General features: G+C 59.4%; 1 protein-coding gene across 2 annotated transcripts in view; it reads right to left on the minus strand.

Annotated features, from left to right (window-relative positions):
• Window positions 1–20,651, minus strand: part of TMCO1 (transmembrane and coiled-coil domains 1) — a 95,231-nt gene that overhangs the window by 59,650 nt on the left and 14,930 nt on the right. For both annotated transcript variants that reach the window (XM_040408076.1, XM_040408077.1), the window contains exon 2: window positions 18,959–19,036. In XM_040408076.1, the coding sequence (XP_040264010.1) occupies window positions 18,959–19,036 (78 nt within the window). The remainder of the gene's footprint in view (window positions 1–18,958; window positions 19,037–20,651) is intronic.

Below are 20,651 nucleotides of genomic sequence, written 5' to 3' on the forward strand. Positions count from 1 at the left end.
GGGTCGCCTGTGGATGGCACTGCTATGGGGTCGCCTGTGGATGGCACTGCTATGGGGTCGCCTTGATGCACTGCTATGGGGTCCCTGTGGATGGCACTGCTATGGGGTCGCCTGTGGATGGCACTGCTATGGGGTCGCCTGTGGATGGCACTGCTATGGGGTCGCCTGTGGATGGCACTGCTATGGGGTCGCCTGTGGATGGCACTGCTATGGGGCCGCCTGTGGATGGCACTGCTATGGGGTCGCCTGTGGATGGCACTGCTATGGGGTCGCCTGTGGATGGCACTGCTATGGGGTAGCCTGTGGATGGCACTGCTATGGGGTCGCCTGTGGATGGCACTGCTATGGGGTCGCCTGTGGATGGCACTGCTATGGGGTCGCCTGTGGATGGCACTGCTATGGGGTCGCCTGTGGATGGCACTTGCTATGGGGTCGCCTGTGGATGGCACAGCTATGGGGTCGCCTGTGGATGGCACTGCTATGGGGTCGCCTGTGGATGGCACTGCTATGGGGTCGCCTGTGGATGGCACTGCTATGGGGTCGCCTGTGGATGGCACTGCTATGGGGTCGCCTGTGGATGGCACTGCTATGGGGTCGCCTGTGGATGGCACTGCTATGGGGTCGCCTGTGGATGGCACTGCTATGGGGTCGCTGTGGAGGTCACTGTTATGGGGGTCGCCTGTGGATGGCACTGCTATGGGGTCGGCCTGTAGGATGGCACTGCTATGGGGTCGCCTGTGGATGGCACTGCTATGGGGTCGCCTGTGGATGGCACTGCTATGGGGTCGCCTGTGGATGGCACTGCTATGGGGTCGCCTGTGGATGGCACTGCTATGGGGTCGCCTGTGGATGGCACTGCTATGGGGTCGCCTCTGTGGATGGCACTGTTATGGGGGTCGCCTGTGGATGGCACTGCTATGGGGTCGCCTGTGGATGGCACTGCTATGGGGTCGCCTGTGGATGGCACTGCTATGGGGTCGCCTGTGGATGGCACTGCTATGGGGTCGCCTGTGGATGGCACTGCTATGGGGTCGCCTGTGGATGGCACTGCTATGGGGTCGCCTGTGGATGGCACTGCTATGGGGTCGCCTGTGGATGGCACTGCTATGGGGTCGCCTATGGGGTCGCCTGTGGATGGCACTGCTATGGGGTCGCCTGTGGATGGCACTGCTATGGGGTCGCCTGTGGATGGCACTGCTATGGGGTCGCCTGTGGATGGCACTGCTATGGGGTCGCCTGTGGATGGCACTGCTATGGGGTCGCCTGTGGATGGCACTGCTATGGGGTCGCCTGTGGATGGCACTGCTATGGGGTCGCCTGTGGATGGCACTGCTATGGGGTCGCCTGTGGATGGCACTGCTATGGGGTCGCCTGTGGATGGCACTGCTATGGGGTCGCCTGTGGATGGCACTGCTATGGGGTCGCCTGTGGATGGCACTGCTATGGGGTCGCCTGTGGATGGCACTGCTATGGGGTCGCCTGTGGATGGCACTGCTATGGGGTCGCCTGTGGATGGCACTGCTATGGGGTCGCCTGTGGATGGCACTGCTATGGGGTCGCCTGTGGATGGCACTGCTATGGGGTCGCCTGTGGATGGCACTGCTATGGGGTCGCCTGTGGATGGCACTGCTATGGGGTCGCCTGTGGGTGGCACTGCTATGGGGTCGCCTGTGGATGGCACTGCTATGGGGTCGCCTGTGGATGGCACTGCTATGGGGTCGCCTGTGGATGGCACTGCTATGGGGTCGCCTGTGGATGGCACTGCTATGGGGTCGCCTGTGGATGGCACTGCTATGGGGTCGCCTGTGGATGGCACTGCTATGGGGTCGCCGTGGATGGCACTGCTATGGGGTCGCCTGTGGATGGCACTGCTATGGGGTCGCCTGTGGATGGCACTGCTATGGGGTCGCCTGTGGATGGCACTGCTATGGGGTCGCCTGTGGATGGCACTGCTATGGGGTCGCCTGTGGATGGCGCTGCTATGGGGTCGCCTGTGGATGGCACTGCTATGGGGTCGCCTGTGGATGGCACTGCTATGGGGTCGCCTGTGGATGGCACTGCTATGGGGTCGCCTGTGGATGGCACTGCTATGGGGTCGCCTGTGGATGGCACTGCTATGGGGTCGCCTGTGGATGGCACTGCTATGGGGTCGCCTGTGGATGGCACTGCTATGGGGTCGCCTGTGGATGGCACTGCTATGGGGTCGCCTGTGGATGGCACTGCTATGGGGTCGCCTGTGGGTGGCACTGCTATGGGGTCGCCTGTGGATGGCACTGCTATGGGGTCGCCTGTGGATGGCACTGCTATGGGGTCGCCTGTGGATGGCACTTACTATGGGGTCGCCTGTGGATGGCACTGCTATGGGGTCGCCCTGTGGATGGCACTGCTCTGGGGTCCGCCTGTGGATGGCACTGCTATGGGGGTCGCGCTGTGGATGGCACTGCTATGGGGGTCGCCTGTGGATGGCACTGCTATGGGTTCGCCTGTGGATGGCACTGCTATGGGTCGCCTGTGGATGGCACTGCTATGGGGTCGCCTTTGGATGGCACTGCTATGGGGGTCTGGGGGCCTGCTTGGGTCCGCCTTGGATGGCACTGCATATGGGGTCCGCCTTGTGGATGGCACTGCTATGGGGTCGCCTGTGGATGGCACTGCTGATGGGGTCGCCTGTGGATGGCACTGCTATTGGTTCGCCTGTGGATGGCACTGCTATGGGGTCGCCTGTGGATGGCACTGCTATGGGGTCGCCTGTGGATGGCACTGCTATGGGGTCGCCTGTGGATGGCACTGCTATGGGGTCGCCTGTGGATGGCACTGCTATGGGGTCGCCTGTGGATGGCACTGCTATGGGGTCGCCTGTGGATGGCACTGCTATGGGGTCGCCTGTGGATGGCACTGCTATGGGGTCGCCTGTGGATGGCACTGCTATGGGGTCGCCTGTGGATGGCACTGCTATGGGGTCGCCTGTGGATGGCACTGCTATGGGGTCGCCTGTGGATGGCACTGCTATGGGGTCGCCTGTGGATGGCACTGCTATGGGGTCGCCTGTGGATGGCACTGCTATGGGGTCGCCTGTGGATGGCACTGCTATGGGGTCGCCTGTGGATGGCACTGCTATGGGGTCGCCTGTGGATGGCACTGCTATGGGGTCGCCTGTGGATGGCACTGCTATGGGGTCGCCTGTGGATGGCACTGCTATGGGGTCGCCTGTGGATGGCACTGCTATGGGGTCGCCTGTGGATGGCACTGCTATGGGGTCGCCTGTGGATGGCACTACTATGGGTCCGCCTGTGGATGGCACTGCTATGGGGTCGCCTGTGGATGGCACTGCTATGGGGTCGCCTGTGGATGGCACTGCTATGGGGTCCGCCTGTGGATGGCACTGCTATGGGGTCGCCTGTGGATGGCACTGCTATGGGGTCGCCTGTGGATGCACTGCTATGGGGTCGCCTGTGGATGGCACTGCTATGGGGTCGCCTGTGGATGGCACTGCTATGGGGTCGCCTGTGGATGGCACTGCTATGGGGTCGCCTGTGGCTGGCACTGCTATGGGGTCGCCTGTGGATGGCACTGCTATGGGGTCGCCTGTGGATGGCACTGCTATGGGGTCGCCTGTGGATGGCACTGCTATGGGGTCGCCTGTGGATGGCACTGCTATGGGGTCGCCTGTGGATGGCACTGCTATGGGGTCGCCTGTGGATGGCACTGCTATGGGGTCGCCTGTGGATGGCACTGCTATGGGGTCGCCTGTGGATGGCAATGCTATGGGGTCGCCTGTGGATGGCACTGCTATGGGGTCGCCTGTGGATGGCACTGCTATGGGGTCGCCTGTGGATGGCACTGCTATGGGGTCGCCTGTGGATGGCACTGCTATGGGGTCGCCTGTGGATGGCACTGCTATGGGGTCGCCTGTGGATGGCACTGCTATGGGGTCGCCTGTGGATGGCACTGCTATGGGGTCGCCTGTGGATGGCACTGCTATGGGGTCGCCTGTGGATGGCACTGCTATGGGGTCGCCTGTGGATGGCACTGCTATGGGGTCGCCTGTGGATGGCACTGCTATGGGGTCGCCTGTGGATGGCACTGCATGGGGTCCTGTGGATGGCACTGCTATGGGGTCGCCTGTGGATGGCACTGCTATGGGGTCGCCTGTGGATGGCACTGCTATGGGGTCGCCTGTGGATGGCACTGCTATGGGGTCGCCTGTGATGGCACTGCTATGGGGTCGCCTGTGGATGGCACTGCTATGGGGTCGCCTGTGGATGGCACTGCTATGGGGTCGCCTGTGGATGGCACTGCTATGGGGTCGCCTGTGGATGGCACTGCTATGGGGTCGCCTGTGGATGGCACTGCTATGGGGTCGCCTGTGGATGGCACTGCTATGGGGTCGCCTGTGGATGGCACTGCTATGGGGTCGCCTGTGGATGGCACTGCTATGGGGTCCGCCTGTGGATGGCACTGCTATGGGGTCGCCTGTGGATGGCACTGCTATGGGGTCGCCTGTGGATGGCACTGCTATGGGGTCGCCTGTGGATGGCACTGCTATGGGGTCGCCTGTGGATGGCACTGCTATGGGGTCCGCCTGTGGATGGCACTGCTATGGGGTCGCCTGTGGATGGCACTGCTATGGGGTCGCCTGTGGATGGCACTGCTATGGGGTCGCCTGTGGATGGCACTGCTATGGGGTCGCCTGTGGATGGCACTGCTATGGGGTCGCCTGTGGATGGCACTGCTATGGGGTCGCCTGTGGTGGCACTATGGGTCGCCTGATGGCACTGCTATGGGGTCGCCTGTGGATGGCACTGCTATGGGGTCGCCTGTGGATGGCACTGCTATGGGGTCGCCTGTGGATGGCACTGCTATGGGGTCGCCTGTGGATGGCACTGCTATGGGGTCGCCTGTGGATGGCACTGCTATGGGGTCGCCTGTGGATGGCACTGCTATGGGGTCGCCTGTGGATGGCACTGCTATGGGGTCGCCTGTGGATGGCACTGCTATGGGGTCGCCTGTGGATGGCACTGCTATGGGGTCGCCTGTGGATGGCACTGCTATGGGGTCGCCTGTGGATGGCACTGCTATGGGTCGCCTGTGGATGGCACTGCTATGGGGTCGCCTGTGGATGGCACTGCTATGGGGTCGCCTGTGGATGGCACTGCTATGGGGTCGCCTGTGGATGGCACTGCTATGGGGTCGCCTGTGGATGGCACTGCTATGGGGTCGCCTGTGGATGGCACTGCTAGGGGGTCGCCTGTGGATGGCACTGCTATGGGGTCGCCTGTGGATGGCACTGCTATGGGGTCGCCTGGGTGGCACTAGTTGGGAAGCACTGCTATGGGGTCGCCTGTGGATGGCACTGCTATGGGGTCGCCTGTGGATGGCACTGCTATGGGGTCGCCTGTGGGATGGCACTGCTATGGGGTCGCCTGTGGATGGCACTGCTATGGGGTCGCCTGTGGATGGCACTGCTATGGGTCGCCTGTGGATGGGCACTGCTATGGGGTCGCCTGTGGATGGCACTGCTATGGGGTCGCCTGTGGATGGCACTGCTATGGGGTCGCCTGTGGATGGCACTGCTATGGGGTCGCCTGTGGATGGCACTGCTATGGGGTCGCCTGTGGATGGCACTGCTATGGGGTCGCCTGTGGATGGCACTGCTATGGGGTCGCCTGTGGATGGCACTGCTATGGGGTCGCCTGTGGATGGCACTGCTATGGGGTCGCCTGTGGATGGCACTGCTATGGGGTCGCCTGTGGATGGCACTGCTATGGGGTCGCCTGTGGATGGCACTGCTATGGGGTCGCCTGTGGATGGCACTGCTATGGGGTCGCCTGTGGATGGCACTGCTATGGGGTCGCCTGTGGATGGCACTGCTATGGGGTCGCCTGTGGATGGCACTGCTATGGGGTCGCCTCGGGATGGCACTGCTATGGGGTCGCCTGTGGATGGCACTGCTATGGGGTCGCCTGTGGATGGCACTGCTATGGGGTCGCCTGTGGATGGCACTGCTATGGGGTCGCCTGTGGATGGCACTGCTATGGGGTCGCCTGTGGATGGCACTGCTATGGGGTCGCCTGTGGATGGCACTGCTATGGGGTCGCCTGTGGATGGCACTGCTATGGGGTCGCCTGTGGATGGCACTGCTATGGGGTCGCCTGTGGATGGCACTGCTATGGGGTCGCCTGTGGATGGCACTGCTATGGGGTCGCCTGTGGATGGCACTGCTATGGGGTCGCCTGTGGATGGCACTGCTATGGGGTCGCCTGTGGATGGCACTGCTATGGGGTCGCCTGTGGATGGCACTGCTATGGGGTCGCCTGTGGATGGCACTGCTATGGGGTCGCCTGTGGATGGCACTGCTATGGGGTCGCCTGTGGATGGCACTGCTATGGGGTCGCCTGTGGATGGCACTGCTATGGGGTCGCCTGTGGATGGCACTGCTATGGGGTCGCCTGTGGATGGCACTGCTATGGGGTCGCCTGTGGATGGCACTGCTATGGGGTCGCCTGTGGATGGCACTGCTATGGGGTCGCCTGTGGATGGCACTGCTATGGGGTCGCCTGTGGATGGCACTGCTATGGGGTCGCCTGTGGATGGCACTGCTATGGGGTCGCCTGTGGATGGCACTGCTATGGGGTCGCCTGTGGATGGCACTGCTATGGGGTCGCCTGTGGATGGCACTGCTATGGGGTCGCCTGTGGATGGCACTGCTATGGGGTCGCCTGTGGATGGCACTGCTATGGGGTCGCCTGTGGATGGCACTGCTATGGGGTCGCCTGTGGATGGCACTGCTATGGGGTCGCCTGTGGATGGCACTGCTATGGGGTCGCCTGTGGATGGCACATGCTATGGGGTCGCCTGTGGATGGCACTGCTATGGGGTCGCCTGTGGATGGCACTGCTATGGGGTCGCCTGTGGATGGCACTGCTATGGGGTCGCCTGTGGATGGCACTGCTATGGGGTCGCCTGTGGATGGCACTGCTATGGGGTCGCCTGTGGATGGCACTGCTATGGGGTCGCCTGTGGATGGCACTGCTATGGGGTCGCCTGTGGATGGCACTGCTATGGGGTCGCCTGTGGATGGCACTGCTATGGGGTCGCCTGTGGATGGCACTGCTATGGGGTCGCCTGTGGATGGCACTGCTATGGGGTCGCCTGTGGATGGCACTGCTATGGGGTCGCCTGTGGATGGCACTGCTATGGGGTCGCCTGTGGATGGCACTGCTATGGGGTCGCCTGTGGATGGCACTGCTATGGGGTCGCCTGTGGATGGCACTGCTATGGGGTCGCCTGTGGATGGCACTGCTATGGGGTCGCCTGTGGATGGCACTGCTATGGGGTCGCCTGTGGATGGCACTGCTATGGGGTCGCCTGTGGATGGCACTGCTATGGGGTCGCCTGTGGATGGCACTGCTATGGGGTTGCCTGTGGATGGCACTGCTATGGGGTCGCCTGTGGATGGCACTGCTATGGGGTCGCCTGTGGATGGCACTGCTATGGGGTCGCCTGTGGATGGCACTGCTATGGGGGTCGCCTGTGGATGGCACTGCTATGGGGTCGCCTGTGGATGGCACTGCTATGGGTCGCCTGTGGATGGCACTGCTATGGGGTCGCCTGTGGATGGCACTGCTATGGGGTCGCCTGTGGATGGCACTGCTATGGGGTCGCCTGTGATGGCACTGCTATGGGGTCGCCTGTGGATGGCACTGCTATGGGGTCGCCTGTGGATGGCACTGCTATGGGGTCGCCTGTGGATGGCACTGCTATGGGGTCGCCTGTGGATGGCACTGCTATGGGGTCGCCTGTGGATGGCACTGCTATGGGGTCGCCTGTGGATGGCACTGCTATGGGGTCGCCTGTGGATGGCACTGCTATGGGGTCGCCTGTGGATGGCACTGCTATGGGTCGCCTGTGGATGGCACTGCTATGGGGTCGCCTGTGGATGGCACTGCTATGGGGTCGCCTGTGGATGGCACTGCTATGGGGTCGCCTGTGGATGGCACTGCTATGGGGTCGCCTGTGGATGGCACTGCTATGGGGTCGCCTGTGGATGGCACTGCTATGGGGTCGCCTGTGGATGGCACTGCTATGGGGTCGCCTGTGGATGGCACTGCTATGGGGTCGCCTGTGGATGGCACTGCTATGGGGTCGCCTGTGGATGGCACTGCTATGGGGTCGCCTGTGGATGGCACGCTATGGGGTCGCCTGTGGATGGCACTGCTATGGGGTCGCCTGTGGATGGCACTGCTATGGGGTCGCCTGTGGATTGGCACTGCTATGGGGTTCGCCTGTGGATGGCACTGCTATGGGGCTCGCCTGTGGATGGCACTGCTATGGGTCGCCTGTGGATGGCACTGCTATGGGGTCGCCTGCTGGATTGCACTGCTAAGGGGTCGCCCATGTGGATGGCACTGCTATGGGGTCGCCTGTGGATGGCACTGCTATGGGGTCGCCTGTGGATGGCACTGCTATGGGGTCGCCTGTGGATGGCACTGCTATGGGGTCGCCTGTGAGGCACTGCTATGGGGTCGCCCTGTGGATGGCACTGCTATGGGGTTCGCCTGTGGATGGCACTGCTATGGGGGTCGCCTGTGGATGGCACTGCTATGGGGTCGCCTGTGGATAGGCACAGCTATGGGGTCGCCCTGGTGGATGGCACTGCTATGGGGGTCGCCTGTGGATGGCACTGCTATGGGGTCGCCTGTGGATGGCACTGCTATGGGGTCGCCTGTGGATGGCACTGCTATGGGGTCGCCTGTGGATGGCACTGCTATGGGGTCGCCTGTGGATGGCACTGCTATGGGGTCGCCTGTGGATGGCACTGCTATGGGGTCGCCTGTGGATGGCACTGCTATGGGGTCGCCTGTGGATGGCACTGCTATGGGGTCGCCTGTGGATGGCACTGCTATGGGGTCGCCTGTGGATGGCACTGCTATGGGGTCGCCTGTGGATGGCACTGCTATGGGGTCGCCTGTGGATGGCACTGCTATGGGGTCGCCTGTGGATGGCACTGCTATGGGGTCGCCTGTGGATGGCACTGCTATGGGGTCGCCTGTGGATGGCACTGCTATGGGGTCGCCTGTGGATGGCACTGCTATGGGGTCGCCTGTGGATGGCACTGCTATGGGGTCGCCTGTGGATGGCACTGCTATGGGGTCGCCTGTGGATGGCACTGCTATGGGGTCGCCTGTGGATGGCACTGCTATGGGGTCGCCTGTGGATGGCACTGCTATGGGGTCGCCTGTGGATGGCACTGCTATGGGGTCGCCTGTGGATGGCACTGCTATGGGGTCGCCTGTGGATGGCACTGCTATGGGGTCGCCTGTGGATGGCACTGCTATGGGGTCGCCTGTGGATGGCACTGCTATGGGGTCGCCTGTGGATGGCACTGCTATGGGGTCGCCTGTGGATGGCACTGCTATGGGGTCGCCTGTGGATGGCACTGCTATGGGGTCGCCTGTGGATGGCACTGCTATGGGGTCGCCTGTGGATGGCACTGCTATGGGGTCGCCTGTGGATGGCACTGCTATGGGGTCGCCTGTGGATGGCACTGCTATGGGGTCGCCTGTGGATGGCACTGCTATGGGGGTCGCCTGTGGATGGCACTGCTATGGGGTCGCCTGTGGATGGCACTGCTATGGGGTCGCCTGTGGATGGCACTGCTATGGGGTCGCCTGTGGATGGCACTGCTATGGGGTCGCCTGTGGATGGCACTGCTATGGGGTCGCCTGTGGATGGCACTGCTATGGGGTCGCCAGTGGATGGCACTGCTATGGGGTCGCCTGTGGATGGCACTGCTATGGGGTCGCCTGTGGATGGCACTGCTATGGGGTCGCCTGTGGATGGCACTGCTATGGGGTCGCCTGTGGATGGCACTGCTATGGGGTCGCCTGTGGTTGCACTGCTATGGGGTTGCCTGTGGATGGCACTGCTATGGGGTCGCCTGTGGATGGCACTGCTATGGGGTCGCCTGTGGATGGCACTGCTATGGGGTCGCCTGTGGATGGCACTGCTATGGGGTCGCCTGTGGATGGCACTGCTATGGGGTCGCCTGTGGATGGCACTGCTATGGGGTCGCCTGTGGATGGCACTGCTATGGGGTCGCCTGTGGATGGCACTGCTAGGGGTCGCCTGTGGATGGCACTGCTATGGGGTCGCCTGTGGATGGCACTGCTATGGGGTCGCCTGTGGATGGCACTGCTATGGGGTCGCCTGTGGATGGCACTGCTATGGGGTCGCCTGTGGATGGCACTGCTATGGGGTCGCCTGTGGATGGCACTGCTATGGGGTCGCCTGTGGATGGCACTGCTATGGGGTCGCCTGTGGATGGCACTGCTATGGGGTCGCCTGTGGATGGCACTGCTATGGGGTCGCCTGTGGATGGCACTGCTATGGGGTCGCCTGTGGATGGCACTGCTATGGGGTCGCCTGTGGATGGCACTGCTATGGGGTCGCCTGTGGATGGCACTGCTATGGGGTCGCCTGTGGATGGCACTGCTATGGGGTCGCCTGTGGATGGCACTGCTATGGGGTCGCCTGTGGATGGCACTGCTATGGGGTCGCCTGTGGATGGCACTGCTATGGGGTCGCCTGTGGATGGCACTGCTATGGGGTCGCCTGTGGATGGCACTGCTATGGGGTCGCCTGTGGATGGCACTGCTATGGGGTCGCCTGTGGATGGCACTGCTATGGGGTCGCCTGTGGATGGCACTGCTATGGGGTCGCCTGTGGATGGCACTGCTATGGGGTCGCCTGTGGATGGCACTGCTATGGGGTCGCCTGTGGATGGCACTGCTATGGGGTCGCCTGTGGATGGCACTGCTATGGGGTCGCCTGTGGATGGCACTGCTATGGGGTCGCCTGTGGATGGCACTGCTATGGGGTCGCCTGTGGATGGCACTGCTATGGGGTCGCCTGTGGATGGCACTGCTATGGGGTCGCCTGTGGATGGCACTGCTATGGGGTCGCCTGTGGATGGGCACTGCTATGGGGTCGCCTGTGGATGGCACTGCTATGGGGTCGCCTGTGGATGGCACTGCTATGGGGTCGCCTGTGGATGGCACTGCTATGGGGTCGCCTGTGGATGGCACTGCTATGGGGTCGCCTGTGGATGGCACTGCTATGGGGTCGCCTGTGGATGGCACTGCTATGGGGTCGCCTGTGGATGGCACTGCTATGGGGTCGCCTGTGGATGGCACTGCTATGGGGTCGCCTGTGGATGGCACTGCTATGGGGTCGCCTGTGGATGGCACTGCTATGGGTCGCCTGTGGATGGCACTGCTATGGGGTCGCCTGTGGATGGCACTGCTATGGGGTCGCCTGTGGATGGCACTGCTATGGGGTCGCCTGTGGATGGCACTGCTATGGGGTCGCCTGTGGATGGCACTGCTATGGGGTCGCCTGTGGATGGCACTGCTATGGGGTCGCCTGTGGATGGCACTGCTATGGGGTCGCCTGTGGATGGCACTGCTATGGGGTCGCCTGTGGATGGCACTGCTATGGGGTCGCCTGTGGATGGCACTGCTATGGGGTCGCCTGTGGATGGCACTGCTATGGGGTCGCCTGTGGATGGCACTGCTATGGGGACGCCTGTGGATGGCACTGCTATGGGGTCGCCTGTGGATGGCACTGCTATGGGGTCGCCTGTGGATGGCACTGCTATGGGGTCGCCTGTGGATGGCACTGCTATGGGGTCGCCTGTGGATGGCACTGCTATGGGGTCGCCTGTGGATGGCACTGCTATGGGGTCGCCTGTGGATGGCACTGCTATGGGGGTCGCCTGTGGATGGCACTGCTATGGGGTCGCCTGTGGATGGCACTGCTATGGGGTCGCCTGTGGATGGCACTGCTATGGGGTCGCCTGTGGATGGCACTGCTATGGGGTCGCCTGTGGATGGCACTGCTATGGGGTCGCCTGTGGATGGCACTGCTATGGGGTCGCCTGTGGATGGCACTGCTATGGGGTCGCCTGTGGATGGCACTGCTATGGGTCGCCTGTGGATGGCACTGCTATGGGGTCGCCTGTGGATGGCACTGCTATGGGGTCGCCTGTGGATGGCACTGCTATGGGGTCGCCTGTGGATGGCACTGCTATGGGGTCGCCTGTGGATGGCACTGCTATGGGGTCGCCTGTGGATGGCACTGCTATGGGGTCGCCTGTGGATGGCACTGCTATGGGGTCGCCTGTGGATGGCACTGCTATGGGGTCGCCTGTGGATGGCACTGCTATGGGGTCGCCTGTGGATGGGCACTGCTATGGGCCGGTCGCCTGTGGATGGCACTGCTATGGGGTCGCCTGTGGATGGCACTGCTATGGGGTCGCCTGTGGATGGCACTGCTATGGGGGCGCCTGTGGATGGCACTGCTATGGGGTCGCCTGTGGATGGCACTGCTATGGGGTCGCCTGTGGATGGCACTGCTATGGGGTCGCCTGTGGATGGCACTGCTATGGGGTCGCCTGTGGATGGCACTGCTATGGGGTCGCCTGTGGATGGCACTGCTATGGGGTCGCCTGTGGATGGCACTGCTATGGGGTCGCCTGTGGATGGCACTGCTATGGGGTCGCCTGTGGATGGCACTGCTATGGGGTCGCCTGTGGATGGCACTGCTATGGGGTCGCCTGTGGATGGCACTGCTATGGGGTCGCCTGTGGATGGCACTGCTATGGGGTCGCCTGTGGATGGCACTGCTATGGGGTCGCCTGTGGATGGCACTGCTATGGGGTCGCCTGTGGATGGCACTGCTATGGGGTCGCCTGTGGATGGCACTGCTATGGGGTCGCCTGTGGATGGCACTGCTATGGGGTCGCCTGTGGATGGCACTGCTATGGGGTCGCCTGTGGATGGCACTGCTAAGGGGGTCGCCTGTGGATGGCACTGCTATGGGGTCGCCTGTGGATGGCACTGCTATGGGGGGTCTGTGGATGGCACTGCTATGGGGTCGCCTGTGGATGGCACTGCTATGGGGTCGCCTGTGGATGGCACTGCTATGGGGTCGCTTGTGGATGGCACTGCTATGGGGTCGCCTGTGGATGGCACTGCTATGGGGTCGCCTGTGGATGGCACTGCTATGGGGTCGCCTGTGGATGGCACTGCTATGGGGTCGCCTGTGGATGGCACTGCTATGGGGTCGCCTGTGGATGGCACTGCTATGGGGTCGCCTGTGGATGGCACTGCTATGGGGTCGCCTGTGGATGGCACTGCTATGGGGTCGCCTGTGGATGGCACTGCTATGGGGTCGCCTGTGGATGGCACTGCTATGGGGTCGCCTGTGGATGGCACTGCTATGGGGTCGCCTGTGGATGGCACTGCTATGGGGTCGCCTGTGGATGGCACTGCTATGGGGTCGCCTGTGGATGGCACTGCTATGGGGTCGCCTGTGGATGGCACTGCTATGGGGTCGCCTGTGGATGGCACTGCTATGGGGTCGCCTGTGGATGGCACTGCTATGGGGTCGCCTGTGGATGGCACTGCTATGGGGTCGCCTGTGGATGGCACTGCTATGGGGTCGCCTGTGGATGGCACTGCTATGGGGTCGCCTGTGGATGGCACTGCTATGGGGTCGCCCTGTGGATGGCACTGCTATGGGGTCGCCTGTGGATGGCACTGCTATGGGGTCGCCTGTGGATGGCACTGCTATGGGGTCGCCTGTGGATGGCACTGCTATGGGGTCGCCTGTGGATGGCACTGCTATGGGGTCGCCTGTGGATGGCACTGCTATGGGGTCGCCTGTGGATGGCACTGCTATGGGGTCGCCTGTGGATGGCACTGCTATGGGGTCGCCTGTGGATGGCACTGCTATGGGGTCGCCTGTGGATGGCACTGCTATGGGGTCGCCTGTGGATGGCACTGCTATGGGGTCGCCTGTGGATGGCACTGCTATGGGGTCGCCTGTGGATGGCACTGCTATGGGGTCGCCTGTGGATGGCACTGCTATGGGGTCGCCTGTGGATGGCACTGCTATGGGGTCGCCTGTGGGTGGCACTGCTATGGGGTCGCCTGTGGATGGCACTGCTATGGGGTCGCCTGTGGATGGCACTGCTATGGGGTCGCCTGTGGATGGCACTGCTATGGGGTCGCCTGTGGATGGCACTGCTATGGGTCGCCTGTGGATGGCACTGCTATGGGGTCGCCTGTGGATGGCACTGCTATGGGGTCGCCTGTGGATGGCACTGCTATGGGGTCGCCTGTGGATGGCACTGCTATGGGGTCGCCTGTGGATGGCACTGCTATGGGGTCGCCTGTGGATGGCACTGCTATGGGGTCGCCTGTGGAATGGCACTGCTATGGGGTCGCCTGTGGATGGCACTGCTATGGGGTCGCCTGTGGATGGCACTGCTATGGGGTCGCCTGTGGGTGGCACTGCTATGGGGTCGCCTGTGGATGGCACTGCTATGGGGTCGCCTGTGGATGGCACTGCTATGGGGTCGCCTGTGGATGGCCACTGCTATGGGGTCGCCTGTGGATGGCACTGCTATGGGGTCGCCTGTGGATGGCACTGCTATGGGGTCGCCTGTGGATGGCACTGCTATGGGGTCGCCTGTGGATGGCACTGCTATGGGGTCGCCTGTGGATGGCACTGCTATGGGGTCGCCTGTGGATGGCACTGCTATGGGGTCGCCTGTGGATGGCACTGCTATGGGGTCGCCTGTGGATGGCACTGCTATGGGGTCGCCTGTGGATGGCACTGCTATGGGGTCGCCTGTGGATGGCACTGCTATGGGGTCGCCTGTGGATGGCACTGCTATGGGGTCGCCTGTGGATGGCACTGCTATGGGGTCGCCTGTGGATGGCCTTGCTATGGGGTCGCCTGTGGATGGCACTGCTATGGGGTCGCCTGTGGATGGCACTGCTATGGGGTCGCCTGTGGATGGCACTGCTATGGGGTCGCCTGTGGATGGCACTGCTATGGGGTCGCCTGTGGATGGCACTGCTATGGGGTCGCCTGTGGATGCACTGCTATGGGGTCGCCTGTGGATGGCACTGCTATGGGGTCGCCTGTGGATGGCACTGCTATGGGGTCGCCTGTGGATGGCACTGCTATGGGGTCCGCCTGTGGATGCACTGCTATGGGGTCGCCTGTGGATGGCACTGCTATGGGGTCGCCTGTGGATGGCACTGCTATGGGGTCGCCTGTGGATGGCACTGCTATGGGTCGCCTGTGGATGGCACTGCTATGGGGTCGCCTGTGGATGGCACTGCTATGGGGTCGCCTGTGGATGGCACTGCTATGGGGTCGCCTGTGGATGGCACTGCTATGGGGTCGCCTGTGGATGGCACTGCTATGGGGTCGCCTGTGGATGGCACTGCTATGGGGTCGGCCTGTGGATGGCACTGCTATGGGGTCGCCTGTGGATGGCACTGCTATGGGGTCGCCTGTGGATGGCACTGCTATGGGGTCGCCTGTGGATGGCACTGCTATGGGGTCGCCTGTGGATGGCACTGCTATGGGGTCGCCTGTGGATGGCACTGCTATGGGGTCGCCTGTGGATGGCACTGCTATGGGGTCGCCTGTGGATGGCACTGCTATGGGTCGCCTGTGGATGGCACTGCTATGGGGTCGCCTGTGGATGGCACTGCTATGGGGTCGCCTGTGGATGGCACTGCTATGGGGTCGCCTGTGGATGGCACTGCTATGGGGTCGCCTGTGGATGGCACTGCTATGGGGTCGCCTGTGGATGGCACTGCTATGGGGTCGCCTGTGGATGGCACTGCTATGGGGTCGCCTGTGGATGGCACTGCTATGGGGTCGCCTGTGGATGGCACTGCTATGGGGTCGCCTGTGGATGGCACTGCTATGGGGTCGCCTGTGGATGGCACTGCTATGGGGTCGCCTGTGGATGGCACTGCTATGGGGTCGCCTGTGGATGGCACTGCTATGGGGTCGCCTGTGGATGGCACTGCTATGGGGTCGCCTGTGGATGGCACTGCTATGGGGTCGCCTGTGGATGGCACTGCTATGGGGTCGCCTGTGGATGGCACTGCTATGGGGTCGCCTGTGGATGGCACTGCTATGGGGTCGCCTGTGGATGGCACTGCTATGGGGTCGCCTGTGGATGGCACTGCTATGGGGTCGCCTGTGGATGGCACTGCTATGGGGTCGCCTGTGGATGGCACTGCTATGGGGTCGCCTGTGGATGGCACTGCTATGGGGTCGCCTGTGGATGGCACTGCTATGGGGTCGCCTGTGGATGGCACTGCTATGGGGTCGCCTGTGGATGGCACTGCTATGGGGTCGCCTGTGGATGGCACTGCTATGGGGTCGCCTGTGGATGGCACTGCTATGGGGTCGCCTGTGGATGGCACTGCTATGGGGTCGCCTGTGGATGGCACTGCTATGGGGTCGCCTGTGGATGGCACTGCTATGGGGTCGCCTGTGGATGGCACTGCTATGGGGTCGCCTGTGGATGGCACTGTTATGGGGTCATCTGTGGATGGCACTGTTATGGGGTCATCTGTGGATGGCACTGTTATGGGGTCGTCTGTGGATGACACTGTTATGGGGTCGTCTGTGGATGACACTGTTATGGGATCGTCTGTGGATGGCACTGTTATGGGGTCATCTGTGGATGGCACTGTTATGGGGTCATCTGTGGATGGCACTGTTATGGGGTCATCTGTGGATGGCACTGTTATGGGGTCATCTGTGGATGGCACTGTTATGGGGTCATCTGTGGATGGCACTGTTATGGGGTCATCTGTGGATGGGACATATATAGCATCTTATCTTATGTGTCATCCACAGATCCCCCCCATAACAGTGTCCCTGTGTAGTGAATGGGGGCCGGCATCTGTTTCTGTAATGGCAGCGGGGCCCGATGCCTGCTTCATTCATAAAGTGGGCGGAGCAGGCGCGTGACGTAGTGAGCTACGCTACGAGCGCCCACCCGGCCTCCTGACTGCCAAGAAGTTAGTAGTAATTAGTACAGCGCTAAATTTAAGATGATTGGAATACTTTAACAATACCCACAAGTTAGATATGATTACCGTATACTAGAGTGAGCGGGGCCCGGTGTAGTAGAATACAGTGACTGCACCGGGCCCCGCTGCCATTACAGAAACAGATGCCGGCCCCCAGCCCCTCCTCCCTCTCAGCCTATTCACCGGACGGTCGCAGCATTCGCCCCATAAGACACACTGCTATTTTTCCCCCACTTTTGCGAAAAATACGGTACTAAGAATAAAGGCCAATGCATGCAGTGCGTCACGTTACCGCAAAACGAACAGGTTAAGTGACCATGAAGAAGCATGCTTTACTATATGGTACGCAACGCACAGTTAGGGAGCGGCAATACTTATACTTTCCATTGTGTTGTATTCCGCTGTTACAGGGAACGCAACGCCCATGGTTAAGGCTACTTTCACACTTGCATTCGGAGCCTATCCGTCTGGTGTCTGCACAGAGGGCTCCGCTCCGATAATGCAAACGATGGTATCCGTTCAGAACGGATCCGTCTGCATTATAATTTCAGAAAAAAAATCTAAGTGTAAAAGTTAGTCAGACGGATCCGTCCTGACTTTGCATTGAAAGTCAATGGGGGACAGATCCGTTTGAAATTGCACCATATTGTATCAACTTCAAACGGATCCGTCCCCATTGACTTACATTGTAAGGCTACTTTCACACCTGCGTTTGGTGCGGATCCGTCTGGTATCTGCACAGACGGATCCGCACCTATAATGCAAACGCTTGGATCCGTTCAGAACGGATCCGTTTGCATTATCATGAACAAAAAAAAAAAAAAAATTTTTTTTTTTTTTTTTTTGTTCATGATAATGCAAACGGATCCGTTCAGACTTTACATTGAAAGTCAATGGGGGACGGATCCGTTTGAAAATTGAGCCATACTGTGTGAACTTCAAACGGATCCGTCCCCATTGACTTACATTGTAAGTCTGGACGGATCCGTTCGCCTCCGCACGGCCAGGCGGACACCCGAACGCTGCAAGCAGCGTTCAGGTGTCCGTCTGCTGAGCGGAGCGGAGGACAAACGCTGCCAGACTGATGCATTCTGAGCGGATCCGCCTCCACTCAGAATGCATTAGGACTGGACGGATCCGTTCGGGGCCGCTTGTGAGAGCCTTCAAACGGAACTCACAAGCGGAGCCCCGAACGCTAGTGTGAAAGTAGCCTAAGTCTGGATGGATCCGTTTGGCTCCGCACGGCCAGGCGGACACCTGAACGCTGCAAGCTGCGTTCGGGTGTCCGCCTGCTGAGCGGAACGGAGGCCAAACGGTGCCATACTGATGCATTCTGAGCGGATCCGCATCCACTCAGAATGCATTGGGGCTGTACGGATCCGTTCGGGGCCGCTTGTGAGAGCCTTCAAACGGAACTCACAAGCGGAACCCCGAATGCTAGTGTGAAAGTAGCCTAACCTAGCCTCTCACTGATAACTGATTAAGTAAATATGTTTTTTGCAGGACTAGAGACACTTGTATAAGTGAAGGGAATGGATAGTCAATAGTTCAAGACTGAAGCTGTAAACCATTTGAAAAACTGCTGTCATTCAGCTAAGGCTATAAAAACTTGTAAACTCAGATTGTTAGCTTAAACTTTAAACATGACTATGGGATTCTACTAGGGAAATCATGTTTTACAATAAATGCCCCTTCCTGGATCCTCCCACTGCCCTATCTTCAGCAGAAGATCAGCACACAAAGGAGAAGGTAGCGGCTTCTGCCCAACTACCTATCTCTGCTATAAGAGCTTAGAAGAACTTGGTGGAACAGCTGTATGTTGCCTTTCTTTCCTTCAAGGAATGTATAAAATAAATTTGCATATTAAATACAGAGGAGTCGGAAGTACCAAAAACCGAGGAGTCTGAGTATTTATCTAACGACTCCACAGCCCTAATCAGTAGTGAAATTCACCAATTAAAGTGTATACAATTACCCACTTCCTTTTATGCATGTGAATGCAATATAAGGTGCAAGGTAGAAATGGCTAAAACATAACTTACATTTTTTACTTTGCTTTTCCACTTCTGCTTTTAACCTCTTGTACTTATCTGTCCTGTAAACTAAAACCCATGTGATGCCTAAAAAAAAAAAAAGAATAAAGAAATGAATAATCGGGAACCTGGCCGCAGAAGGATTGGTTCATAATTATGTCACGATAACTACACATCAGTCCCCGAGCACAGAACATGGCAGGAGCTAAAATATATCTAGTGACAGCAGTGTCTTAACCCCTTCAGGACCCTGCCATTTTTCACCTTAAGGACCAGGCCGTTTTTCGGAAATTTGGCATGTGTCACTTTGTGGTAGTAACTTTGGAAAGCTTTTACTTATCCAAGCGATTGAGATTGTGTTCTTGTGACACATTGTACTTCATGACAGTGGTAAATTTCAGTCAATATTTTTCATTATTAGTTTTTTTTTAAAAATACAAAATTTACAAAAGATTTGGCAATTCAAAAAATTCATTCATAAAGTAGGCGGCGCAGGCACGTGACTTGTGTGTAATCTGACAGCAGCACAATGCTTCTGTCAGAATGCACATCAGTGCAGCAGCTAGTCGATCGGTTGGTCCACCTGGAAGGTAAAAAAAACAAAACAAAAAAGAAAAAACCAGGCCGCAACGCAATAAATTTATTAATTTTATAATAAAATTTGAACGGAACATATAAACTTTATTTAACTTTTTGAACTGAACGTTAACTTAGATTTTTTTTTTTTTTTTTTACCTTTATAGGACAAACCTCTCCTTCCCCATGGGACAATGTGCAAAGCGCAAATCGCCCAAAGATGTGGCGAAGTACGTTATGCACTTTATCCCAGATGAAAGGAGAGGTTTGCAGCAGCTGTGAGTGTAAGGGCCCTAATAGCAATAAAGCAGTGAGTGAGCGGCAGGACCTCCAGCTGATACATCGCAGTCTGCAATGCAAAATGGCAGCATTCGCCCCATAAGACGCAGGGGCATTTCCCCCCCCACTTTTGGGGGGGGGGGGGGGGGCGTCTTATGGGCGAAAAATACGGTATATCTTGTAACCGCAGATGTAATGTTTGTCACGTGATGGTTTTTTTCTGTTTCCAGCCTATATTATTGTGAGTTTGTCTTTGAATAAAGAGAAATCTGATCCACATGCATCCAATGTATGTCAATTTCCCAGAGTGCTCGTATCGCATCTCTTTTTATTTGGATTCCAACAATCATAGGTGAAGGGATATTGCCCTAACACAGGCTACTAATTTCTGGAGATGGCAAGCAATATAGCGACCTGTGTGTATGACAAGTACAGCCTTGCATGTGGTACTCTTCACTCAGTTTTCCATGCTAACTAAAATTCCGCACTGGCATAGATAGCTCTGTCCTTAGTGCCCTATTGTTTCTCGTCAGTAGTTGTAGAGGTGCCCAGTATTCTGGTGTACCAGCTACCTGAGAGCAGCAGAATCTAGTGACCCTGCACCTCAATCCGAATCTCTGTTGGCAGCATGTAAGGCCAGACAGCCACCAGTGAGCGTATGTCCGTGACAGGTCCCGTGCTGACTTCCCCTCCTCTCACAGGATCGCACAGTATTAGGGTACATTCACACCACCGGATTTATGGGTCCACTAATCGCAAAACAGGTGCAGATCCATTAATTTAATGGGGCCGCAAAAGATGTGGACAGCACACCGCGTGCTGTCCACATCCATAGTTCCGTTACACA

The sequence above is a fragment of the Bufo bufo genome, chromosome 9 (assembly GCF_905171765.1).
Source record: "Bufo bufo chromosome 9, aBufBuf1.1, whole genome shotgun sequence".
Classification (NCBI taxonomy): Eukaryota; Metazoa; Chordata; class Amphibia; order Anura; family Bufonidae; genus Bufo; species Bufo bufo.